Source organism: Corythoichthys intestinalis, chromosome 2 (assembly GCF_030265065.1).
Source record: "Corythoichthys intestinalis isolate RoL2023-P3 chromosome 2, ASM3026506v1, whole genome shotgun sequence".
Taxonomy (NCBI): Eukaryota; Metazoa; Chordata; class Actinopteri; order Syngnathiformes; family Syngnathidae; genus Corythoichthys; species Corythoichthys intestinalis.
The window spans coordinates 68,390,895-68,417,792 of record NC_080396.1 but is presented as its reverse complement, the minus strand read 5'-3'; the positions used below and the strand labels follow the sequence as shown (position 1 = coordinate 68,417,792).

General features: G+C 40.2%; 1 protein-coding gene across 3 annotated transcripts; it reads right to left on the bottom strand.

Moving 5' to 3' along the window:
• Nucleotides 1-420: 420 nt before the first annotated feature.
• Nucleotides 421-26,596, bottom strand: col2a1a (collagen, type II, alpha 1a). Of its 3 annotated transcripts, XM_057829530.1 has the most exons (54): nucleotides 26,322-26,596; nucleotides 24,322-24,528; nucleotides 23,655-23,671; nucleotides 23,506-23,538; nucleotides 22,944-22,976; nucleotides 22,773-22,826; nucleotides 22,485-22,586; nucleotides 22,256-22,333; nucleotides 21,456-21,500; nucleotides 21,313-21,366; nucleotides 21,127-21,180; nucleotides 20,924-20,977; nucleotides 20,775-20,828; nucleotides 20,633-20,686; nucleotides 20,508-20,552; nucleotides 20,364-20,417; nucleotides 20,246-20,290; nucleotides 20,086-20,139; nucleotides 19,892-19,990; nucleotides 19,759-19,803; nucleotides 19,575-19,673; nucleotides 19,439-19,492; nucleotides 19,258-19,365; nucleotides 19,103-19,156; nucleotides 18,923-19,021; nucleotides 18,787-18,840; nucleotides 16,646-16,744; nucleotides 16,498-16,551; nucleotides 16,369-16,422; nucleotides 16,209-16,262; nucleotides 14,404-14,457; nucleotides 14,096-14,140; nucleotides 12,918-13,016; nucleotides 12,690-12,797; nucleotides 12,557-12,610; nucleotides 12,429-12,482; nucleotides 12,252-12,305; nucleotides 10,505-10,558; nucleotides 10,306-10,413; nucleotides 10,178-10,231; nucleotides 8,987-9,040; nucleotides 8,749-8,910; nucleotides 8,559-8,666; nucleotides 8,351-8,458; nucleotides 5,020-5,073; nucleotides 4,805-4,912; nucleotides 4,627-4,680; nucleotides 4,410-4,517; nucleotides 4,279-4,332; nucleotides 3,668-3,775; nucleotides 3,290-3,578; nucleotides 3,001-3,188; nucleotides 1,843-2,085; nucleotides 421-1,761 (listed from the first exon to the last, which is right to left on the bottom strand). In XM_057829530.1, the coding sequence occupies exons 1-54, from the start codon at nucleotides 26,413-26,415 to the stop codon at nucleotides 1,615-1,617; spliced, it is 4,473 nt and encodes a 1,490-aa protein (XP_057685513.1). In that variant the 5' UTR covers nucleotides 26,416-26,596; the 3' UTR covers nucleotides 421-1,614. The 3 variants fall into 3 exon arrangements, with proteins under 3 accessions (XP_057685513.1, XP_057685514.1, XP_057685515.1); XM_057829531.1 differs by lacking the exon at nucleotides 24,322-24,528; XM_057829532.1 differs by lacking the exons at nucleotides 24,322-24,528; nucleotides 26,322-26,596 and adding an exon at nucleotides 23,812-24,028.
• Between the last annotated feature and the right edge of the window lie 302 nt (nucleotides 26,597-26,898).

The window sequence follows — 26,898 nt, the reverse complement described above, 5'->3', positions numbered from 1 at the left end:
TTACATGAGTGTACTTTAATTCTTTATTCTTTTTTTTTTTTTTTTTTACATTACGCACAACTCAGATTTTATGTTTATTGTGAAATAATCTCTATTTAACATGTATTTGTTACATGTTTTGATGCATTTTTATGCATTATAAAGGGTCTATGTCTGAATTTTGTGGGGGTTGGAACAGATTACAGCATTTACATTAATAACGCGTCTCTATTCAGTGACGTAACTACTCCCAGAACCAATTAATTTCATAAGTAGAGGTACCACTGTATGGTGCAAAGACGGAGCACACTGTCCAAAGGTTTAGGTCAAAAGAAAGACGAAAACTTTCCCACGCCTGTCATACTTTTATTGAAAACTCAAGGCAAAAATCAACTTCATTCTGTTTTCCTTTTATTTCCAATTTACATCAATAAGAAGTGTAACAATCAAAACAAAATGGATCATAATAAAATTAATTTAAAAAATGTACACACCCTCACGCACACAGAGACGTCCCACCCTGGTATTTATTGAGCGACTTGGTTCGGCTTTGGTGTGTGGACTTCAGCTGAGGTCTTGAAGTGGACCCAGTCTCCACCGGTCTTACCCGAGAGTACCCTTTATCCAGGGTGGAGTGTGAGTGTGTGGTGTGAGGCTAGTGGGAAGGGGGTAGGGTGGGGGGTCTTTTGGTACTGACAATTGCAGAACTCATAGCACCTTCTGAAGAGAGCGCCACCTGAAGCGAAGGCAGCCATTAGGATTTGCCTGATAGTAGATGTGTTTGTGGTCATCTCTACATTTTCATTTTGTTTTTCAGCGTGAGGTAGCTTCAAACCATTTGGACGACAAGAAATGACAAAAATTGCTTAGGAATTTTACTAAGCCAATTTTGAATGAGAGCCAAGTAAGAGTCCCTTCTTTGATGGGCAGTATAGGACTTTGGAACATACACCCCAAATGTAACCTCACTTTCCAAAAAAGTGTTGGTGTGCATATAAACACATGTACACACATAAATTGGAAATACACATAACACCATCTGTTTGCTTATAAACACAGACCTTTACAACAATAGAACCAAGGCTTTATAATACACAGTAAAGGTTTTGCTCCTGCTCACGATGGACAGGCGTGGAGTACCTGGATTTTGAGAGTATTTTATTGGTCTTCACGGGTTTCAAAATGCCATATTAGGTGTGACAGGAGGGAACAGGGAGGGAGGTGGAGTAGGACTGGGACAGAGGTTGAGCGGCTGTTCTGTAGTGGAAAGGGGCTTGTCGTACTTACAAAGTGAACCCCTCCAGTCCTACCTCATCTCTGCCCGTTCAGGTGAGACAATAAATAAGTGATATCAAGTCATGTTTCAGTTCTCCACAACTTTTGCTCAGTCCCTCTTCCTCCGGACTCATACCTGTCAATAGCGGGCCATGGGAAACATGACTGGATCTCAGGAAGCGGGTAGACAGAGATGCACTTATTGCCGATGCCCTTCAGTGCTAGCATCCAACTTGGAGAGCACTTCATTGTGAGATCAATTTTCTTTTACATTTCCAGTCTTCTTTATTGTGGAATTGCGGATAGTGTTTCATGGTTGAGTTTTTTTTGTTTCCTGTTTTTTTTCTGGGGGGGGTCACTTTACAAGAAGCAGACTGGGCCAACATCCACGCCAAACTCCTGATCCGCTCCTCCGATATCCATAGGAGCAATGTCCACGATGGGCAGACGGGAGGTCTTCAGTGTTTTGTACTCAAAGACAGTTTTGCCCCATCGGCCTGTGTGTTTCTGTTGGTGGAAAATAGATGGGACGTGTCAGCTTCGCGCTCACTTATATCTATAATGACGTTTTCTGGAATCTGCACTCACCTTACAACCATCCTCCAACACGCTGTATGTGAAGCGACTGTTGCCCTCTGCGCGGATCTCCACATCGTTGGAGCCCTGCAGGAGCAAAGCCTTCTTCAGGTTGCCTGTCGCCTGGTCCATGTAGGCAATGCTGTTCTTGCAGTGGTACGTGAGGTTCTGGGACGCCTCATTGGAAAGAAGCCTCAAGAAGGTCAGCTGAACGCTGGCGGCGTTGGCAGCAGGGCCATCCTGAGAGTAGCTGAACTTTAACCACACAAGTGAGAGGGGGAGGTGATTAGCCACTTTGAAGAGAGTACCATACTGTATGATCATTGTCCTATAAGCAGACATTGGTAGAGTAGCCAAAAAGAGTAACAAAAAAAAAAACGTATCGGGAGTCATCCCAAAAATTTACTCAAGTACAAGTAAAAACAGTATTCGATGGAAAAACTACTCAAGTACAAAGTAACTCCTTATAATGTCTGATTTATTTTTAAAACAATACGATATTTTTTTCTCAGCACAACATGTTATATATGAACTTTTTATTACACTATAACCTATAAGATGACCATGTCAAGCCAAAAAAATACACAAAAATCATCAAATTCTGACTAGAAAAATGTACAGAAATGAAACGTCACCCGTCCAAAGAGCATAAGCGTGGAGAAAACATATCTCCTACCATGAAATCAAAACGATCCTATTTCTGGTTTTCTGCTGTCTATCAGTGCCAAATAAAAAACTGGGAGATAATCTGAATCCTGCACTATATAATCTTGACGGCAGCGCTCTATCTAAAATAGCAATTTTTTTTTTTTTTTTTTACGGCACATCAAAGACGCCACTTGATTAGAAGACTGTAATATATTAGAACACCTGTGTGATCATAAGACTCGACTGTAAGCTTGTGTGGTCATGTGGTTGGATTTTTACGTTTGATTGGTATAATGGAGTCCTTTGATTATTGTTGCTACGTATGATTGGTGATACTGGGCAAGCCACTGTGCTGGCAGAAATAGAGTAAAGAGTAGCGTGTCTTCTTCACACATCTACTAGAGTAAAGGTAAAAATTATGGTGTGGTAGAAACTATTGTTAGAAGAACATTTTTCTCCAAAAGTTACTCAAGTACGCATGACTCCCCAACTCTGCCTAAAAGGTAGTTTAATTGCACTTACGTGGAATCCTCCATTCATGGCCTCTCCAAACCAGATGTGCTTGCGATCCTTGCTCTTGCTGGTCCACCAGGACTTCTTCGGTACTTTGGCGATACTTGGGTAGACACAGGTCTCACCGGTCTCCATGTTGCAGAAGACCTTGATGGCATCAGCTGTACTTCCAATGTTGGGGTCAACCCAGTAGTCACCTTGAGAGATGGAGAAAGGTGGGTGGTCGAGTATATTAAGTTATTAACGCTGAAAGTCCAGGAGTTCTTACTACTTGTTGATTACATAAATATATACTTACCACTCTTCCACTCAGGGTGGCACAGTTTGAGGTCCCTGCAGGAGCGAGCAGGGTTCTTCTGAGAGCCATCTGGGCTGCGCAGATTCTCAATCTGGTTGTTCAGCGATTTAAGAGTGGAATCAACCTCGACATCATGCTGTCTCAGCGAGCTGGAGGCCTCATCAGCCCTCATGTATCTTAGTGGATCGGGAGATTTCTCAGTCTGACCCAAACCAGCAAAGGCAGACATGTCAATGCCGGGTCCTGGAGGGCCAGGAGGACCAGGGGGGCCAGCATTTCCAGGAGGACCCTGAAGAATGGCAAAAACAGCAAATGCTTTAGAAGGCAAAATATCACAGAAACCTAATCTGGAATTGAATTATGTTCTATATGACATACAGGTGGGCCACTTTCTCCAGAGCGTCCACGAGGCCCAGGTGGTCCGATGGGGCCAGGTTGTCCGTTAGATCCATCCTTGCCAGCGGGTCCGCTTGGCCCAGGTGGTCCCTAAAGAAACAGCGAGTGCTCAGTCAAAAGCGTAACGGGTGGCCGTGATATAAATATGAATGATTTCTAAAGTTACTTTGGTTCACTACCATCCAAAAGTCTGATTAAGTAAGACATTTCCCTCTATTACTTCATTCCCCCCCAGACTCATGCCTTATGATGTATGAAGATAATTTAGGTGGTGACATTTTCCTTCATTTCTTTTATCATGATCCCCCGTTTAATATCTCATCTACAACAGCCTATTCTGATCCCAACAAGAGTAAAAGTGGTTCCCACTGTGTGTCAGCCTCTTTTCGCTCACACTGTGTAATTACAAATTGCCTCCGCCACCATCTTATCACACTGGCGGGTAATTAAGGCCTTCACACTTTGCTGTCCCAATCTTCGGCAAGTAATTGGAGAATTGCACAGAGGCCGACCTGTGAACCCCATTACCATCAAATATTGCTGTTACAAGCTACAAGATGGAAAACTTTTTCTTTTTCTTCTTTTGTTCACACCTTAGCTCCATTTGGTCCTGGAGGTCCAGCAGAACCAGAATCTCCAGCGGTACCCTGTCGGAACAGGCAACACCAGATTAACCGACAAAGCGGAGACAAATGAAAGATTTTAACAGCTGTGAGATCCTTACAGGAGGTCCGGGAAGACCCTGAAGACCTGTGAATCCACGGTGACCCTTTTGTCCTCTCTCGCCAGCTTCACCACTCTCTCCCTTATCTCCACGTGGTCCTTGGGGCCCCTGGATTACAAAAGTCACGTCTCAAAATTCATAACGTCATTTGGCACTTAGCTAAAATACAGTCAACTTTATTCAGAACTTGATTAATTGATTCTGAGTTGATACTCACAGCCATTCCTCGTGCACCTGCGAGTCCAGGAGGTCCTGCAGGTCCTTGGGCACCCTGAACAGAGATTTTTTTTCTCGTGTTCACATTTAACTAAGTCTATTTCACCATTGCTTGAATCCAATTGGTTCACTCAAATTGGCCTTATATGATCTTATCTGATGTTTTGTGTGGTACTCACAGACTCTCCTCTATCTCCCTGCTTGCCAAGAGGTCCAACGGGGCCAGGAGCACCGGGGGCACCAGGAGCTCCAGGGGCACCAGCAGGACCAGTGTTACCTCGCTCTCCCTAAAAGAAGATAAACTGTCTTAGTTGTTGCCATCGTTTTTTTGGTAAAATCCTATTTTATCTTTTTCCCCTCTCAATTTGGAAGGATTTGGATTATTTTATGTCACCTTGATTCCAACAGCTCCATCTCTACCTGGTGGTCCATCTGATCCAGGGGTACCCTGAAACACAGAGGGATCAATTTCATCAACTGAATTACGCTGCACATCATATACTGTGGTCTTCATTTATGTCGGTGATATGTCTGTCCGCCCATCCCATATGGAAAAGTAATAGAAAAAAAAACTTACATCAAAAAATTTACATTAAAAAATTTACATCAATTCCAATTTTTATAAGTGGCCACTTTCGCATTTTCTTCACATAACATAGTTGAATGATTTGATTATGAAACAAGTAAAAATTATATATGTGGTATAAAAGGAAAGTGCAATGGTACCTCTACTTGTGAACGTCTCTACGTACAGAATTTTCAGGTTAAGACACGCCTCCACGGGAAAATATTGCCTTTTGTTACTAACGAAATTTCAGGATAAAAAAGGCAAAAATACAGTGTGGCTGATACTCGCAACTCCTAGACTTTACTGAAGGTAAAATACCTATAGCAATTGGCTATTGCCTAGCATTCCTGGCATCTAATTGGCTAAGAGGGACCTCAAGTGTTTGTGTATGTGTGAATCCCAGCGTCCTCTTCATTTGCCACTTGTGTTTTGAGAGCTTTACATGAGTGTACTTTAATTCTTCACTCTATTTTTGTTTTTTTTTTACATTATGCACAACTCTGATTTTATGTTTATTGTGCAATAATATAATTGCAACATGTGTTTGTTACAGGTTTTGATGCATTATAAAAGATTTATGTATGAATTCTGGGGGGCTCGAAACAGATTAGGGCGTTTACATGGATAATGGGTCTGTACTTCCAGAATTTTCAGGTTACTAAACTACTTCCAGAACCAATTAATTTCGTAAGTAGAGGTCCCAATGTATAAACAAATTATATTTGTTTTACGTTTTTAACTACATGTCAGTGTTACATACGTCTTTCATATATGAATATATTCCATTATGTATAGGTTTTCTGCATGTAAGGGTGTATTATATATATATTCTTTATAGACTTCATAAAGGTGCATTATGTGTCATGTAATTCAAATGAACTAAAACATGTATTTTTGTTTTCAGGTCTGTTGTTCAGTTCTGCGCACCCATGAAAGTTTGTTAAAACTGCCCCCAAATATGCAGGATTATTGATTTTTGATAAAATTGGCAAATTTTGAGATGCTAAGCAAAACTGAAAAATAATTTTATGCTTAACCTTGTAATAAAAGTCACAACTTTGGTACATGTTGATGAAATGCAAATAAAAAGAACATTTTCATGTTACCAAGCGGGATCTATTTACGTATTTTTAGCACAATAAAGCCCACTTATTCCACCTAAATGCACCAATTTCTTTGTGTATTATAAATTAAAATGTTTCCCCCCTATTATAAGCTTCTTTTATTGTTCATACACTGAAATAAAATGTGTTTATTATCATTATTATTTGTTTTAACAGATTTGATGAAATTAGATCAGTTTTCAGATCTATTAGATATACAGCACATTTTCATAAATTACGGCCTGCAAAGTCGTGAATCCGCGATATTCCGCAAAGTAGCAAGGGATTACTGTAATTGCTAAAACATTATGTACTACTAGAGGTGTGCATCGACACCGCCCTCACGATTCGATTCGATTACGATTCGGAAGGCCACGATTCGATTCGATTCAGAGGGTCACGATTCGATACGGTTCGATTCGGCAATGCATTGCGATGCATTAAAGCCTGGGATGCATTAAAATTCTAAAGCAAAGCATATTTTTCGTGAATCATGAGCCAACACAAGCGGACAGACATTAAACAACTTTTTATTGGCTCTTGTGTGATTCCTGGTTGAAGTCAAATGAAAATAGTATACTTTCATATATATCTTAACGCACACAAAGGCAAATGTGATCCTTTTGAATCTTCTCCTCTGTGTGTCTGTAAAACCTTGCTTTTTTCTTTTTTTTTTTAATCAAACTTTCCCAGCGTTATTTTGTTGTGTAAATGATTTCACAAAAATATGTAGACTATTTCAATATTGAGTAAACTTGCGTTTTTTTTCCTGCCAACTGAGAATTCGTTACGAAAGACACTTTTATTTATGCACACAAAGGCAAATGTGATCCTTTCGAATCTTCTCCTCTGTGTGTCTGTAAAACTGTGGTTTTTTTTTAAATACTAAACTTTCCCAGCGTTATTTTGTTGAGTAAATGCTTTTATAAATCTCCTAGAAATATGTAGACGATTTAAATATTGAGTAAACTTGCGTTTTTTGTCTGCCAACTGAGAATTTGTTAGGAAAGACACTTTTATTTATGCACACAAAGGCAAATGTGATCCTTTCGAATCTTCTCCTCTGTGTGTCTGCAAAACCGTGTTTTTTTTTTATATTAAACTTTCCCAGCATTATTTCGTTGTGTAAAGGCTTTTATAACTTATAAAAATATGTAGACTATTTAAACAGTAAGAAAACTTGAAGAAATGAAAATAAATTGCTGCTGCTGCTGCGTTTTTTTTTTTTTCGCATCACTCGGCTCGGGCATGCAAATCTATAGTTAATTGATCTGGCCGGTCGGCTTCAATACCAACGGGCCGTGTCGGGTTGGGCTGGAATTGTTTTAGGCCAGATCTAACCTCAACGGGCTTGCTTTGAATGTAAAGTAGCTCTCTCTACAGGTAAACATGAGAATAACAATACAAATGGGGAAACCAAATCCATTGCATCACCAGAATTGCGCAGGGAAGATTTTTCAACGTACTTATATATTTTAAAATGGGCTGAATCGATTCAGCGTGTTGCCCGCATCGAATCGAATCGTCCCTGCCCCGCATCGGGATGCATCGCCGCATCGATTATTGTTGACACCCTTATGTACTACCCTTGTAATATTTTTAAGAAAATCAATCGGTTGAGAGAATGAGCTACCTGTCTTTGAGAAAATGTAAATCACATTCGTGTACCTACGTGTCTGTGCTTTTCCATGTGATTGATTGATTGATATATTTATTTTTATTTCAATGTATCGTGTAGGTGCCGTTGCACCAGTTGTGTTTTCTATAATCCTTGCAAGATTTTAGTTTCACTGATGGTTTTCTAACTCATATAAGTTTGATTTTACACATGTCTACTAAGATTATTGTATGTACAGTATGTGCAATTCCTGTAAACCATTGTTCTTTTAAGTTCCCATATTATACAAGTTTCATATTGCACACATTTACTTAGGATCGTATATTTGGTTTAAGTGTCACATGCTGTACATACAAGTTCCAGATAAAACAGATATGAACTTTATACTTTTTATATACTAGTATATCTTTTTTAAATGGGATGTATCATGTTTTACCTCTCTTCCAGTCTCTCCAGCTGGTCCAGTAAGTCCAGGGGGTCCCACAGGTCCAGGAGGTCCACGGTCGCCACCAGATCCAGGAGATCCTTGTTTACCAGGCTCACCCTAAACAAAAAAATAACTCAATTATGGTCCCTCACAATGGATGTTAAATCATATTGAAAGCAACTATAGCACAGTAGTCCAGAAGCAATCAAGCACTTACAGATGGTCCAGGAAGACCAGGGAAACCTCTCTCTCCACGCTGTCCAGGCAATCCAACAATACCACGCGATCCAGCCAAACCCTGAGGCCCTGAAGGTCCATCAGCACCCTATGCAGACAGACAATGCAAGATTCCAGTACGAAGCTCCTCCTGGAATTGGAAATGTAATCGATCGAAAAGGGTCACCCACAGGGGGTCCATCTTCTCCAGGTTCTCCCTTTTCTCCTTGTGCACCAGCGGGTCCTCGGAGGCCAGCATCTCCCTGTCTTCCTGGAGGTCCTGCATCACCTCGAGCACCCTTTGGTCCATCTTTGCCAGCCGGGCCAGCGGGTCCAACAGCACCAGGGTTACCCTGTGTCGGAGAAAACATTAGTCGTTTGCAGTCAAAAATTAATTGTTCTAGATTATGTCGGAATACATATACTTACATTAGGGCCAGGAGACCCCACTCTGCCAGCTGCACCAGGGAAACCAGTGGCACCCTGTCAAAGACCAGTGTTGTTACTCTTACTTTAAAAAGTAATTAGTTGCAATTACAAATGACTTCTCCCAAAAAGTAATTGAGTTAGTAACTCAGTTACCTGAATGTAAGAATAATTAGTTACTTGGCAAAGTAACTGGTGTTACTTTTCGTGTTTTTTTTCCCATTCCAAATTCCAAAAAAAAAAAAAAAAAAAACATCGGTCACACTATGTGAAGTTCAAAGGATTTTTGGGACGACTGGCCCTAGTCCAATTCTTTACCATAAACTTAACTAGACACAGGGGTATCACGGATATTGCGATAACTAGATAGTAACCTTTGTTATGTTTGGAAGTCATTTAATGTTGTAAATCAAGCGTTAAAGTTGTTAAAATTGCTCCCGGTATTGTATTAGTTCCCTTCTGTATACTTTTGACATGTGAAAGTTTTTAAACAGTTTCATCATTTAAATGTATAGATTCAAATCAAAATTTTGCCGATTTAGGAGTATTTTAGATAGAAAGTTACTTAGGTATGCTAGGAAGATTCTCTTCAACAGAGCCTTCCTGAGAAGTCTGCTGCTTTAAGATGGTGGCTGTTTACTAACACCGCCGAGTCTGTCATTTCGCATCTAGTTCTATATACATGTGTGTAGCATCATGTGGGCGTAGTTTGTAGGCTATCGGCTACAGTCAGTTGGAGCCACCTAGCATCGCGTTTGCAACGGCGTCACAAGGCCCTTCCCTCCTCCACACTCCCGCTCTGCTCTCTCCAGGAGTCCGTGTCTCTCAGACTTTTCTCGCGTCATTCAACCAATGTAGTTACGCATAGTGACGCACGCCTTTACATCCTCAGTAATGGTAACGGTGTTGCAAAGATGAGAAAAGTAATTAATTAGATTACTCACTACTAAAAAAAATAATGCCGTTAGTAACGCCGTTATACTCTAACGCCATTTTTAACAACACTGTCAAAGACAGACTGCAGATATCACCAAACTTTCATACCTAATTTCCATATTGCTTGACTGATGCAATTTTGTCAGATTGAATATCTAAATGACTGCTCTGTCTAGCCTCTGGATTTGTGTGCCAAATATTCAAAATCCTTCAAACGTAGAGAATTAAATATTTTCTATTTTTTAATGTGTTACTCACAGGAGCTCCCTGAGCACCACGGGCTCCTTTAGGTCCTGGAACACCTGTTGGGCCCTGACAAAGACAAAGATTCATCATAAATACTTGAATAATTGGCTTTAATTTAAGGTCTAAGGTTGAGTATTTACCACAGGTCCAGGTGCTCCTGATGGTCCCTGAGGCCCGGAAGCACCAGCCTCTCCTTTCTGTCCGCTCTCCCCAAGCTCTCCCTTGACTCCAGGCTGACCATCGGCACCCTAAATACATCACAGAAGGTGCAACATTGGCCGTGTGCACTGGCATATGGGCTTTGCAACACACATACAGTAACTCATCAATTGTACTTACAGGAGGTCCAGCAAATCCAGCAGGCCCGGGAGGACCTCCCTCACCACGGTCACCCTGCAGGAGGTAAGAAGAGTATCCATCAGAGTATGCTTCAGTGTAATCAACCAGTATAAAAATCACTGATTAATATGACTATTCAATGTTAATTATGATTAATTATTGAGATGCTTTACAAAACAAAGCTCCTCACATATAATATTTGTATTTTTTTCTTATCCACTTCTGCAGCACGATGCACAGCCCACACACTTTGATCGATTCTCTCTCGATTTTGACCCTGACATTATTTTTTGTGGCAAAAACGCAGGTTTTTAAACAGAAAAAAAGCCCTGTTCATTTCTAAACAAAATTTTCTATCATCTCCTAAAAGATTTGTTTGTTTCACCTTTATTATGCATATGAAAATTGAGGGAATCAAGTCACACATAAGATATATACAGTTTCTGCAAAAAATGTACGGTTCAACCAAAATTTGAATCCCCATTCATTTTCAATAGGAAAAAAAATACCAATTTTAAAACGACGTGACCCGAAAAAGCCCCCAAGACTACAGAAAATGTCCTATGACTAGGAAGTGACCCAGAAATGCCCTAATCTTAAAAGAAAATGATCCGAATTTTACAGGAAGTGACCTCAGAATGCCCCAAAATGTGGAGGAAGTGACATAAAATAAATGGGAAGTGACCAGCTGGTACCCGAAAATTAACAAGGATGTGACCCAAAGTCAATGTATTACCTGTCATTGTCCTTTACCTGAGTTGTCTGATAAATACTTTTTAACCGATATCCCGATTTTTTCCAGCTCCAAAAATCCGATACCAATGCCAAATCCATACCGATATATGCAGTCGTGGACTTACCGTGTTCATCACTTTTCAATCATTTATTGTTCATTTAATTTTTGATGGTCTGCTCACATAAAAAATCCCAATCATCTTAAATTGGAGACATCTAATGGTGAATAAGAATAACAGTTGTGCTAAGCTGTGATCAGCACTTGTACAAAGGTAGAAGGCTTCTACATTCACTTTGAAAGTTTGAAGGCAACATGCACATTGGCCCAAAACCGATAATGAAAAACCGATGTCGATATTATACAATATCATTTTAAAATGCTTTTTTTTTTTTTTTTTAACTATATGTCATTGTAAATTGTAGACATGATTTAATTCGTTTAAACTCGGGGGAAGTGGCTGTCAATGCTCATGTTCATTCTTCAAAATATATTAGACATGGACATTGGACAGCCAATGAGTTAACAAGTATTTGACCTGAAAATGCTCCAAAATCAATAGGAAATGGCCGAAAATCTTCAGGAAGTGACCAATGAGAGAGCAAAGCATCCCCACGCAATTTCTCCAGAAATTACATTTTCTAGTGTATGTGTTATTGGCCTAATGAGACTCTTGGGTCTTGCCTGGTCATTGCTTATCACCCCAAGTATCACAGTAATAATATTGGGAATTTAGTAGTATTAAAAGCAATGAACTGAAAATGACACAATGAACAAAAATCTAAAGCAACTGAGGCAATTATGGTTTAAGTCTATTACCCACACTGCGGGACAATTTAGCATTTAAAGCAATTTCAACATGCCTAATATTAAGGGGGGACATAATAGAAAGTCACTGAATGTCTTTTTAAAAAGGCCTGTGAAGTTTCTAGAAATTACCAAAGCATTTTAATCTTTTCATCCCTAAAGTGGCATATTCCAAAGCCTGTCCTAAAGTCACTGTGGTATACTTACAGGAGCACCACGAACGCCAGGAGCACCAGAAGGCCCTGCAGGTCCATTCTCACCCTAGACAGAAGAGAGACAATTAAGTTAACCATGATTATATGCATACAACTTGGAAGGTACCAAGAGTAATTATCAAGTAGATAGTGATTTAGCGTTCACCAGTGCGTTCACCTCTTATCTTACCTTGGCACCGTTGGGTCCAGCAGGTCCAGGAGGACCAATAGGACCAGTCAAACCCTGAGGAGGACCAGAGAAAGTGTGAATCAATGGTTGCCAACAAGTAAGAACAATTTTTTTATTAGTGGACTCACTCTAGAACCATCCTTTCCAGGAGCTCCTTCAGGTCCCTTTGCACCATTATCACCCTGTTGGACAAAAAACCCCATGTTAATTCTTCTTGTTATAATAAGGGATTACGAATTTGAAGAACAATTTGTCACGCACTCTGTCTCCTTTGGCTCCTGGGATGCCACCGGCTCCTCTCTCTCCAGGCATACCTTGAAGGCCAGGTGGTCCCTGAGGTCCAGCAGCTCCAGCAGGTCCAATCGCTCCCTAAAAGGGAATGATGTCACTTGACTTGGAAAAAATATATAGTTGACGACCAAGTGGAGCTGGTAAAGCATGAACTGGTGCTTTACTGTATGAGAAAAAAAAATCTGGATCCTTACTGACCTTCGGGCCATCACTTCCAGGGGTTCCGGGAAGCCCACGAGGTCCCTGAAGACCTTGAGGACCAGCTCCACCCCTCTCACCAGGGAAACCACGTTCACCCTGTTGGAAAACAAGTATCATGAATTAACAGAAGTACAGTTGGATTCATGTACAATGTACAGTTTTTAGCAATGCATTTTTACATATTGTGTATGTTCTCCATTTAATGCAGTGCCTCTCAAATAGTGGGACACGCCCCCCAGAGCGATGCCAGGCGTGGCGCATTTGACCTCGGGGTAACATACTTTTTGCCGTACTAGGATATAGTGTAATTGCACATCCACTCAGTGGGTGGCAGTGGCGCTCTTATTTTCAGAGTGCACAGCATTTTTGCCAAACAAGAGCACACAGCAAAGAGCACTGGAGATATGAAGAGCTAAGACGAGAATATATGACGAAGCGTATGTATGTAGCGTTTGGCTTTGACTTTTAGTACAGTGAAAGACGAGGAAAGACCAGTCTATTAATTATAGTCTAGAAATGTTTGCAGCGGACAGCAGGAAGCCAAATCAATTAAGACGTCACTTAAAGACCTTAGACCCCAATCACATAGATAAGTCGCTTCATTTTTTTCCCCTGCAAAAAACGTGCCGTCCCGCTCTGTCAGTGTTGCATCAGTAAACCAGCGAGCACTGTTAACATCATATAAGGTGGCATACAAAGTTTATCAGTGCAAAATAACCCCACACATTGACTTCATAATTATTTTTATGAAGTAAGCGTATTATCCTCATGAGTTAATGTTGCTAATTAATTACATTTTTTCAAATTATTTATTGATTTTATTCAATTTTATTTTTCAGTATCAAAATTTCAAAAAATGCGCCTTGAGTGTATTATTCCAAATTGGATGTGACTTTTTTTTTTTTTTTCTAGTTCAGGGAAATTGACGCGCTTGAAGTCTTTTCTGTTACAAACAAAATGATGTTAATAAAGTTATACTTTATTGTAAGTTGATCTATATTACTCTTTTTCTCTTTAGTATGAAAAAAAGAAAATGTTATGCAGAGGCGACTCATTATAATAATAATTTTATAGACAAATTATGTTTTCATCTTCCTATGGGGTTGAGGGGGGGTGTAACAGAAAATAATTGAGAAGCACTGATTTAATGCGAGGAAAGGATCATGAAAACTCACTCTAGGTCCAACAGCGCCAGGAGCTCCACCCTCTCCAGGAACACCCTGCAGAGAGAAACAGGAAACAGATTATTTTTGTTTATAATCTGCATATCATGCTCACCACTGTTTTATCTTTTTTGCTGGCAGAAAAAAAATCTCAATACTTATATAAGGAACAGAATGAATGCACAAGGAGAATAATCCTTGATTGTCTGCTCAAATTTAAGTGAATGCAAAACTAGCTGCTCAACACCAGCACACTATGGTATAATTGTATTTCATCCAAATTTGAAATATATAGATATGCTGGACTGAATAAGCATTACCTGGTCTCCGGGTTTTCCAGCCTCTCCAGGTGCACCAGTTGGCCCAGGAAGACCCTATTTGTCAAAAAAAAAAAGATTATTTCTATAGTGCGTCTACATCTTTGGAAGTCAGAAAGCATATATTCACTGGGGAATTCTCGAAAAACGAATGCTTTGGAGTAATTTCAGGATGAACTTTTTCATAAACAAATCTTTTTTTTTTTTCCTGAAATGTTTTTAATCATTCATATAGAACTGTGGTCTCAAACTTGTAGCCCAGGGGCCACTTGCGGTCCACGGAAAAATGTTTAGCTGCACGTATTTGACATCCATATGCAGTCATTAGTATTGCATGCGTGTATTGGGCAATGAGCAAAAAAAAAAAAAAAAATGCATGTACTGGAATGAATATATGGAAGGATCCATTTTTGGGGGGGTGGGAAAACAATTATTTAAATAGTAATAAATTAAGAAAAAAAAGGAAAGAAATGCAAATGAATAAAAACCATGTGTAATAACAAAAAATACAATTATTTTTTTTCTCCATTAAAACAAATTGTAATCGATAAGAAGAAAAAAAAGGCACATTTTTATTTTAAAATTTAATTATTTTTTTGTTTTATTTTATAAGTCCCGAGGAGGTTAGTAACGCGTTACATTTACTCCGTTACATTTACTTGAGTAACTTTTTGAGAAAAATGTATTTCTAAGAGTAGTTTTACTAAGTCACACTATTTACTTTTACTTGAATAGATTTGTGAAGAAAACACAGTATTTTTACACCACTACTTTGGGCTACACTAGTCGTTACAATTTTCCTCTTTATTATACATATTAGATTTTACTTTTATTTTTTGACAGAGACGCCAACAGGGGCTCAACCAGTTTAACCAAAGAGACGTTGCAACAATAATCACATGCCTCCATTATACCAATCAGACTCAAGCTTGCCATTCTATGATCACGCCGGCCTGTTCAATCACGTGGCATCTTTAAAACACCTTTAAAAAATTAAGTTCTCAACATATAGCGCTGCTGTCAACATGACTCGAAAGCGTGGATTTTAATCTGTCTACCAGATTTTATTTGGCGCTAATTGACCATGGAAAAACCGGAGATATGATTCTTTTAGTTTCATAATAGGAAATGTGTTTTCTCCTCTAGAAGGCACATTTTTTCTCTCGCCGGTATTAAATGTTTTTTCTTTTTTAATTGTTTTTTTTTCTTTGGTTTAATGTGGTCATGTAATATGTTATAGTACAGTATAATAATAACAGTTCATATAGGTAACTTTGTGCTGTGGAAAAAAAATGTCGTTGTTTGAAAAAAAAAAATCAAACCTCTTAAGCAGTTACTCTCAATGTTACTCATTTCTTGAGTATTCTTTTCACAGAATACTTTTTTACTTGTACTTGAGTACATTTTTTGTATGATTACTTTTACTTTTACTTGATTAATATTATTTTGAAGTGACACCACTCTTACTTGAGCAAAACTTTTGGCTACTCTACCCACCTCTATACAACTTTCGAATATCAAATCCCCTCTTTTACTAACTACCACAACACATACTCTGTCACCTGAGCTGACAGTTAACGAGTTCAGCTAATGATAACTTTTGAATACATCTCTACTGATGTGACCCCTGTGCTTAAAAGGGTCAACTAGTTCTTATCTTGTCTAACGCAACTCGGTTTCTGTGATAACATTTTAAGGTATCGTAATTAGAAGTGTATTTTTTCAAATATGTAGAACAACACCAGAGTTCTATTTTGATCAAGAAAGCGCATGATTGTATGATTGTGGGCTTTGATGAAGAAACATACCTGAAACCCAGAAGGTCCAGGCTGACCTTGCTCTCCTCTCTCTCCAGCAGGTCCCTAAAATGGAAATTGAAGATGAAAACAACAGTTCAAGTAAATACAGAAGGCATCGAAATGGAAAAGATTAGCAATCAAGTATAATCGAAGAGAATGAAGCACTTACAGCAGGGCCTGGTGGTCCAGCAGATCCGGTCTCTCCATCTTTTCCTGGCAGGCCCTGGTCGGGGAGGAACACTCCAGTTAGCATTTTGGTCATTGAAGTTAATAAAACCACTCAAGGGAGAACACTTACTCTCAGACCAGTGCGACCCAAAAGACCTTTCTCTCCAGGCTTTCCAGGCTCACCCTGTTGAACGCAAATGTGTTAATTATAACAACATGTAATTCTTTCTCAATAATGAAACACCAAGTGAGCGATGATATAATCCTGATAAAATTACATTGGCTCCTTTTGGTCCTGGGAATCCCATCACTCCAGGCTGTCCGCGGGCTCCCTGAGGACCAGGTGGGCCAGGACGACCATCTTCACCGGCGGCACCCTATCAAGAAAAAAAAGAATATGAAGCCATGCCATGCCATGTATCACCAGATTTACTTATTATTCATATTTATGAACTATCTCAGCGTGATGGGTCACTATGATGGTCCACTGTTTTTTATATGAAGTTCAGTATTTGTTAATTATACTGATTATAATGGCTCAAGGATTCATTTATCACATAGAGATATCTCAGAATGCAAAGTGCTAACAAGTGCTGCAACTCTTGATTTCAAGTGAGTGAGAATGGTGCCTTAACCCTTTCATGCGTGAATTAATGATTAAAAGAAAAAAGAAAAGAAAAAAAACATTACAGGGCCCTTATTTAACTCAATGGCTGACATTGACAAGGCTAGACGTCCAATCTATTTTGACTGGGAGCGGCGAAAGAATGTTTCTAGTCAAAATCGATTGAATGTCTAGTTTTGTCAGTGGCACTGAAACATTAGCATTCACAGCCAGTCTTCCTGGTATAAATGAATTGGATGGTTATGATATTCAAGGAGTTAAACAGGGTTTTTGCACCCTTTTAAAAGTCAAATTTAATGCTTTTAAAGACATTTTTAAGACATTAAAAATATAATTCAAGACCCAAATGTCGTAACAATTCCTGATGAAAATAAAAATTATTTCACTGTAAACACACTTTGCCACAGGCAACTGCTGTTTTTCCTTCTATCATGTGTGACTCAATGGCTTTGACCCCCTTTGTCTCAAACGAAAAAAACACTTTGCAGACTTTGCATTAAGGTAGAAAAATGATTTGCCATACAAGGCCCACAATAAGACAATCTCACGATATTGCGATACTACCATGATTGATACATGGGTCAGGAAATCTTTATATGATATTCTACGATAGACTTGGAAAGAGTTTATCACTAGTAGACGTCCAATCCATTTGTAGTTGGAGGATTGGACGTCTATGGTCGTCGGTGGCAGCCAATGACAAGCAACAAGTTCATTTAGGGACGTTTCATGTCATTTCCTGTTGATTTTTTGGCATTTGCAGATGACTTCCTGTTGATTTTGTGTTACTAAAAACGAGGTGACTTAAGAATGTCCACAAATGAATAGGAAGTGACTAAAAATCAACAAAAAGTAATCTGTAAATGCGCTATAATAAACAGGAAGTGACCCGTCCAAACCCACAAGACTGGCGGTGAATGCTCTGGTTTCAGTGCCAGTGACGGCGATCGACTTCCAATCCAGTCAAAATGAATTGGATGTCTAGCCCCGTCAATAGCAGCCAGGGAGCTAACACTATGCTAATGGAAGATTTTGCTGACGCTGTTGTTGACGTACATCGAGGTTGTGGACAACGTAACGTATAAATGATTAATCCCAAACTCTCCTATTTAGCGCACGGCCATTAATAAAACATATACACACCATAAAAAGTTTTACGAAAGACGACAGTGATTTCCCAGGTATTAAACGCATCATCTGAAAATTTAATACCTACTGCAATTTTCCATTAACATTTAAGACAATTCACGACCTAGATTATCCGGATTTTAAATTTAAGACATTTTAAGACTTTTTAATTACCCACAGGAACCCCATTAAATACTATGAAAAAAAACTTTAGAGTGTTACTTAGGGCCGTAAACAGTTTGTATTCTTTTAACTTCATTAATTTAGTTTTGGTGAATTAGCATGTTCGCAAAAATACCATTTCCCTTCATTGTCCACTGTAGTGGCCATTGTCCCTGAAGGGGTTAAGAGCACCTGAACACTTGCTGGGAATTAGGCTAGCATCTCTCTAACAACTACTTAACATTGGTACATTTAGTCTACAGATAGGATTAAACTATGACACTCCAAAGTCTTACAGATAAAGCTACTGGTGCCCAATTTTACATACAGTACTACCTGATTTGAAGAGATCACAGCAATGGCAGATTTCTTTTTTTTTTTTTTTCCCAGAAACAGCTTAACGTGTGGATTTTGTGAGGATGTAAAGGTTTCTAGGATATTTATTTTTAGGTTTATTATTTTTCCTTATGGAAACAACACGCCGAGGCTTGTGCTAATACTCACAGAAGGTCCAACTTTGCCCTGAGGACCAGTATCTCCAGGACGGCCAGTAAGACCCTGTATAAGGCAGAGCATTTATATGATTCACATTATTATCCTGTCCCACTGGCTTGCACTGATGATGTGACACGGCACTCACTCTAGCTCCTGGGAGACCAGACTCTCCTGTACGTCCGGGATCACCTGTCGCACCTTTTGGCCCAGCAGCGCCAGGAACACCACGGTCACCTGGAGCACCCTGAAGAACATTGAGAATCAAAGGTGAGGGAGTGAAAGAAGTTTGGATTATTACAGCACTGCATTTAATCAAAGTACTCACCTTAGCGCCAGCAAGACCATCTTGACCTGGGAAACCACGGTTGCCAGGGGCTCCCTGTGAGATTTACAAAAGGCATGATCAGAATGACAATAACACATCTATAGCTGCTGTTTTTACTCTCTCTATTCGTGTTCTTAAAGCTAGGGACTCCTTACTCTCTCTCCGGGAGGCCCAAGTGGTCCAGCAGCTCCAGGTTCCCCTCTTGCGCCTCTCTTTCCTTCCTCGCCAGCAGGGCCGGGTGCCCCTTGGGGACCAGCAGGACCCTAAAAATATAGAATCGTAGCGTCAGCCATGCTAAATGTCTTTTCAACATTTACTCAACTATAAAACACTTACAAGCTCTCCTTTGGGCCCAGCTTCCCCTTTGAATCCAGGAAGACCGGGGTCACCCTATGCCAGACATGAAAAAGACAAAGATTACGTACTTGTCACCAACTTTCATTGATTTTGAGATAATTCTCAAGTGACTTACAGACTGTCCTTTCGGTCCAAGGGGACCCGTTGCTCCTTGTGGTCCTGGAGGCCCACGGGGGCCAGGGAAACCAGGGGCACCAGCAATTCCAGGACCACCCTTAAAAGTAAGAAAAGACACACCGAAATCAGAATTGAGACATTCATGCTCTACAATGTTCTCAATATGACAAGAGTTGACTTACAGCAGATCCTTTGGCTCCAGGAATACCATCAGTTCCAGGGTTACCCTATTTCACGGGGTTGAAGGACAGTATGTCTCAATAAGATCTTGAGAACAGTTAGAGATGATTACTGCTCTAGGCGATGATGACTGACCGACGCCCCAGCAGGTCCGGGAGATCCTGGAGTACCAGCCTCTCCACGGGGGCCCTGTTGGCCTTCAGCTCCACGAGCTCCAGTTGGACCAGCTTCACCCTGGCAGTACAAATTACAACATTTGCACCTCCTCCAAGTGACATTACCAAGCTATATTTTTTCAAATATAGTTGGCAGAGGAGGTGGACACCCACTTTGGCTCCAGGGGATCCTGGGAAACCGGGAGCTCCAGCAGGACCAACTGGCCCCTAGAAACAGGAGGAAAAATCTTCTGGTTAGTTCCATATTTTGTTGGATATAATCTAAATGGCAACTGAATAGAATATATTCTAAACAAATTGAAATGTTACTTACAGGTGGACCGGCAGGACCAGGCAAGCCATCATTTCCACGGGCACCCTGTGGCGTTGGGAAAGAAAAGTCAGGGAAGACAAAGTCACTAGAACAAGGTAAAGTGGAGATCCAAACTCACAGCAGCTCCAGCAGCACCTGTCCGTCCCCTCTCACCAGGTAGACCACGTGGGCCCTATAATGACAGCGTATCGCATTAGAATCCCAGTCACACAACATTACTGTTTGACATTAAGACAAAAAGCAATGAAAGCGACTGACTCACCATGGGTCCAGGGGCGCCATTTTCTCCAGAAGCACCAGCCTCACCCTGTCAAAAGAGACAATAGTACATAGTAATGTTAAAAACTAAAGAATAAAAGTATATTATTTTCCTCATGTTTTTCTTACCTTTGCTCCAGCAGCACCATTCTCTCCCTTAGCTCCATCCAGACCAGGGTGACCCTACGGAGAGCGGTGACAAGACTGGTTAGGCCTCAGTGAGTGGTGTCACAACATATGTTTCTCATGTGAAGGAGTGATGGGCACTTACTCTGTGTCCTTTAATTCCAGGAAGGCCAGGAGTCCCAGGGAATCCACGAGCTCCCTGAAATGAACACGCAAGAGAGAGGAAAGAGTCAAAAGGTTGATCCCTCTACGATTTCCACGCATGACATCAAGAAATTGAGCTCATCCTCCAACCTGAGGTCCAGCGGGTCCACGTTCACCAGCTTTGCCAGGTTTCCCACCCTCACCCTAGGATGAAACAACAATAAAATGTTACCACTGAATGTCGTCAGAGTCTTCAAAATCTCGAAATTGTTTGCAAATATGTTAATTTCTTGTGTCTGTTCTGTAATATCATGTCCTTGAAATGATTTGAAAGATCATATTAGTATCCTTACATCACTTCCTGGTTTTCCAGAAGGTCCAGGTGGTCCACGGGGTCCCATTGCTCCCTAGTATGAAGCAAATGGTCAGTAAATGTAATCCTCTGAGCTAACTAAGACAAAGACATAATGTTGGTTTCATGATTTTATCGCAATTATGAGTTGTATTCTTCCTGAAATCCATTATGTGACAATACTCACAGCTGGACCAGACTCTCCAGCCTCTCCAGGGGCACCCTGGAAACCTTGTGGTCCCTAAAAGTGAACAATAAATCGTTATTCATTCTATGTTTCTATCGAATTGAAACATTTTGAATGATTTCTGCTGTGGTTACAACACTTACAGGTGCTCCACTGGGTCCTGGGGGACCACGGGGACCCATTGGACCCTGCAAGAGAAACATGAATATATATATATAAATATATAATATATGTTTAAAAACATGGTTACATCAGTATCATTGGATTTTTTAACTCATTGGCGGCCAGTGACGGCACGTCTAGCGCCATCAGTGGCACTGATAGACGAACATTCACATCCAGTTTGAATGAAATGAATGACTTATAAATCAGGAAAATATTGGGAGTTCACAAAAAATAGGCACGTGGAAATGAATCTGTGTGGTTTAGGTTTTGACCACAAGACGGCAGCATTGCAAACATTTCACTTAGAATGCGGGGTTAATTCTCCTATGCTGTTCTCAGATTATACACTGCAAAAACACCCCTCTTTATAACTAGTTAAATTCCCTTGTTTTCAGTGTCAATCTACTAGAAAAAAGTTTGTTGAAATAAGAAAAATAGCTACCTGAAAATAAATTTAACAGATTTAGTCAATCAATAAATTAGTATATTTCAGCTAAAAAACTTTCAGAAATATTCTGAATTTAAGAATAGATATTGTTCAGAACATTGTATGAAAGTATTTTTTTCTTGATTCAGGTAAAAAAAGACCGACTTTTAGATGTATGGCCTTAATAAGAATAAATAATAATATTTACTTAAAGTAATTGGAATAATCTGCCGCATTCATCTGTTAACTTGTCTTTAACACTCAAAACAAGATGGAGAAAATGATTTGACTACATTTAAGAAAAACACTCTAAGACGTTATAAATTTGCAGTGTACGTCTGCAGCACGTACCATTGGTCCTTGCATCACTCCCATCTGAGCACCTCCGGCCTTCTCATCAAAACCTGTAGCCATTTGTGCAGCAAAGTTCTACAAATAAAAACACATCAAAAGAAATATATTAATCATTTTCATACACAAACTGTCATATATCTGCTCTAGTCTAAACAGAATGAACATTTTGGGGTGGGGGAGGGGGTGACTTTACAGAGATTAGTTTTTGGATTCAAATAGGACTCACCCCTCCAAGTCCTGGTGGTCCAGGTGGGCCAGGTGGACCAGGGGGTCCGGGGTTTCCAGGGGTGCCAGGCTCGCCATCCCGTCCACGAGGCCCAGCATTTCCCTTGAGGGGAAAAATATAATATATTGAACAATTTACAATGATTCAAAATCTTGTATTCAGAAGAACGCAAAGCTTCATATGATAATGGGACCCCACCCGTTATGCAGTTCATGAATATATCAACTATAACGATCATGAGAATGTAATAATACTAATGTAGATTTTTTTTTTTCTTTTGTATCGGACCTTGTCACCCTTTGCACCAGCTGGTCCGCGTACTCCCTGGTCACCTGGGGGGCCCTGCAAGAGCAAAAATGTTCAACTCAGCAGAATTCCAAGTGCGGCTAACACCTGCTCGGGCCACCAAGAAACAGCTTTTAGCGGCCTGCGCGGAGAATGAAAAATCATGATATTTACCATGGGGCCTGCTGGTCCTCTTGGTCCTACAACCTGCAGTTAGATTTAAAAAAAAAAAAACAACATTGTCATAAAAAGGCAAGGAGTCGTCTGTCTTCTAATCAGCTATTAAAAACAACAATTGGATGGAGATTTGAGTTGACAGGCCAAGTTTAGTTGAAAACATCACCTCTGCTTGAACTGACTTTGTTCACCTGGCATCTGTGTGTATTGGTTAGAGTGTGCGTGTATGTATGTGTGCGTGACCTAGCTATGAAGTTGCTGAGAAGGTCTTACAGGATTTAATGGGCTTCATTGTGTCCCAGGAATGTTGGATTTTGCTCATTTATAGAAGGTCTAACAAGGCACCCGTGTAGATAACCCGTAATGATTATAAGCCTCCTTGGGGGGGATCATTTAACACTCCAGGAAAAAGGAAAAAGTGAAAGCGTATAGGGGAGAGTATGTGGCACTTATTGTATTAAACAGGTGCAGGGTCCCTTATTAGTGCAAAATAAACCAACTTCATGAGCTATCATTCTTTCACCAAATGCATTTTAACCCTCTACGAGGGTTTACTTACATCTGCAATATCGCCTGGTTCTCCTTTCTGACCCTGTTTGATGAAAGAGAATGTTTGTAAAGGAAAAATTCAGATTTTGGATAGATGAGAAAGCTTCATATTTGACGAGAATGTGTTGCTGTGGTGACAGAATTTTCTAAATGTCTCACCCTTGCGCCGATTGTCTCTGATGTCGTCGATGGACGGGTGATGGGAAAGAAAGGACAATACATTTAGACCTTTTTTATTGATTTTATGAATTATGTTGCTGAATTTTAGGAGAAGAGAACACAAAATATGTGATGATGCTCAAGTGTCAAAACCCACAGGCCAAAACCCCATCTTGGTTAGTATGATTAGAAGGGAGTTGAAGCAGAAGCAGGCGTGCGATGATGATGCTAATGATGAGTGCCTGTTAAGTCAAAGCAGCAAAAAATAATCTACTTTGTGAAGAAATCCACTCGACTAGAGGGATTACTCAAATTTATAATGGCATTGTTAAGTGAAGGAATAGCTTCTATATGATTCATTAGATAGCATCACCTCATCCAAGGAATTCGAGGCCTTCCCTCTTGGTCAGGTTTGCCTCATCATTTTGCTTCAGTTTACTTAAGATTTGAAAGTGAGTCAATGCAAACCATACTAATATAACTAGAGCACTTTGAAATCACTCTTCGGGAATCATGCATTTTAAAAATACAACTATTTAAGGACATCTATAACCAAAGACGATTTGAGCGGTGATCATGCGGTATTCCCCATTCGGTAGCGTTAGCCAGAGTGAGACAAGCTAAAAGAGTAATTTATTTATGGCTACGTGAATAAATAAATTACAACCAATGGGGGCACTGGCATCGGTAGGGCACATGGGACAGCACTCTCCAGATGGGATGATGGGGTTGGCACACTCCTTCATTTCTTCGCAGATTATCTCATCACACAGAACCGCTCCGCTGTCACACACACAGATTCGACACGGCTCTGGCTTCCACACATCCTTATCACTATACAGCTGGCCGTCCTGGATGCAGCCACCTGCCTCCTCTGTGGTGACCAGCAGGGGGTGTAGGGCAGGTGGAGAAGGGGTAGGGACAGTTTCGGAGAAAGTTAGGAAACGTTTAGAAAATTGTTTGTGAAAAGGACAATGTGAGGAAGCTGGAGGGCAGCATTAAGATAAGATGAAGGATGTGTGGTTTTTAAGTCATGGGGGGCTGAGAGTGGAAAAAAATATCTTCAACAAAACCGTCGCATTATATCCATATATATATATATATATATATATATATATATATATATATATATATATATATATATTTTAAACGCACTTCAGTTGTATGATTTGAATGAATACGATCATCACTTTACTGCTACTGCTGTTACTCTATGTAAATCCCAAATTTACAAAAGCTCAAAGTTGTCATATACAGTAACTCATCGGTCTTTCCCATACTTTACTGACTGTACTTAATGTGTTAGGCCTCGGGTGCTCGGATGAATGAAACATTCTTTCAGGAACACTGTGCCCAATTGACAAGCTGCTGCCTTAGGTAAACAGGGGGTCTCCAAAAATTCTCCATCTGGCCCACATAGTGGCGTCAAGCAACAGTACAAACATGCCGGCAGGTTAAGAAAGACCAATTTGTTTGTCCAGTCCACTGGAAAACTGCTGCTACTTGCTTTTTGGGACTATCTGAAGTGTTGATGCTATGCAGATACCTTGTTACTGACTACACAGCGAAAAGTCTGAATAAAAATAAAACTATAAAGAAGCCATCATATGTTAGCTCCCCCATAGTGTTGCGAGTCCTAATAAGTGCCATTGACCTCCTGCTACCCTTTGAGCCTGCTAGACTGAGGTCACGTACTGCCTGACCCTGTCACTTCACATCAAGACCACAATGATTTTGCCAAATCTTAGCGATGACCGACTCTCCAATCACAGTCATAGTTGTCTAACCTTGCTGTGACTTTTAAATCCAATGGGCAGGTCTTCCTACTGAGGGAATAGACATCTAGGCACACTGGGAAATTTGTAAAAACAATGCAGAATCCCTGTGACTCTCTCCTTAAATTAGGTTCCATGTCATTTTTTGGGTTGGGTCATCATTGTATAACTTTGCAAGTTACTTTAATAATCATCAAGTGGTTAGCTACACTATAATTCACAAGAATGTGTCTGTTTGTCTGTTGGGATTCAAAGCGTTCATAAAAGCCAAAGGACTCAAAAAGTACTTATTGTCAGCAGACATTTGAAACTGGATGCATTATCGGCACATGTGATAAACGTGTACCGAGTGTATTCATGTAAATATTATCGTCATTTTTACTTCTTCTGTCCTTTTTTATGCTTGCGTTCCTAAATATTTCTTTAACAATTCTACATTTTAGGGGGGAGGTGCATGTTGGCCAGAGGACGAGTACTTTTTATGTCGATTATTTACCATTTAACAGGTGGAATGTACTGTATAAGATGAGTATTCACATATTCCAGGATACTTTAATGGCCAAATAACTTCTTGAATCGTGGTTTGTCTTTTTTCTAATCATTAATTTAAATTGATTTGGATGGAAATTCTATAATTTAGGTCCTGAACTATGAAAAACCTCTCGTCTGTACGGCAGGTGTCTGGAGAGTACAAATGAGCACCTGTTCACCTGGTCTGCACTTCCTCACCCAGTCTACAGAATAAACACTGGAATACTCAGAATAAGTATCTTCCCTCATGGCCCCCAAACACACATTTTAAATAATACTGTAGTAAATCTTTGGTACTCATATATCATTTTTATCTGCAAGAAAAAACAATAGAGAATAAAAGGTCAAATTGACTACTTACGGTCATCCTCTTCCTGACACCTGACCACAGCCAGTAAAACAACTTGGGATGCTACAAGTAGCAGAACAGTCCTTGAATCCACAAAGCTGAACATGTCTAAATATTAGACATGCAATAGCTCGGGTGAGAAGTGAAGGGACGGTGGAGGCGTTCAGTCAGTTCTGTGTTAAATGTGTGATCCCACAGACCGAAGGCACCATGCAGTCAAACCCTCCAAAGACTAAGTGGAATCCAACGCGGGGCCCCAGCTGGCACTCTGCACCCACCGCGTCAGGGCAAGCACCGCGGTTTTATGTCCACTGTGTCTTGGATGGATCTTCGTATATTCCAAAATGCCAGTCCTTCCCCCAGACCCCATGTCGAGCTGAAACCTGAACCTCGTATCCCTCCCCTCAATTCAGTACCATCTACTCTCCCAGGGATTTTTTTTTTTTAACTCAAGCTTTCCTTTCCTTGACCCGTTTAGCCTAGCCAAGGATGCACCTTACATTTACATTTAATATACGAACGTAAATAGCAGAGTGCAGGCATTTAAATGACTTGATAAAGATATGAACTTAAATACAACAAGATCGAT

What these genes read in the sequence shown, in the direction of transcription:
- col2a1a (XM_057829530.1), bottom strand. Translation starts at nt 26,415, where the DNA reads ATGTTCAGCTTTGTGGATTCAAGGACTGTTCTGCTACTTGTAGCATCC. An exon ending in CCGGACCTGCTGGGGCGTCG is followed by an intron (nt 19,804 to 19,891) that starts GTCAGTCATCAT and finishes CCCGTGAAATAG; the next exon opens with GGTAACCCTGGAACTGATGG. An exon ending in CTGGACCCAACGGTGCCAAG is followed by an intron (nt 12,306 to 12,428) that starts GTAAGATAAGAG and finishes TCTTCTGTCTAG; the next exon opens with GGTGAGAATGGACCTGCAGG.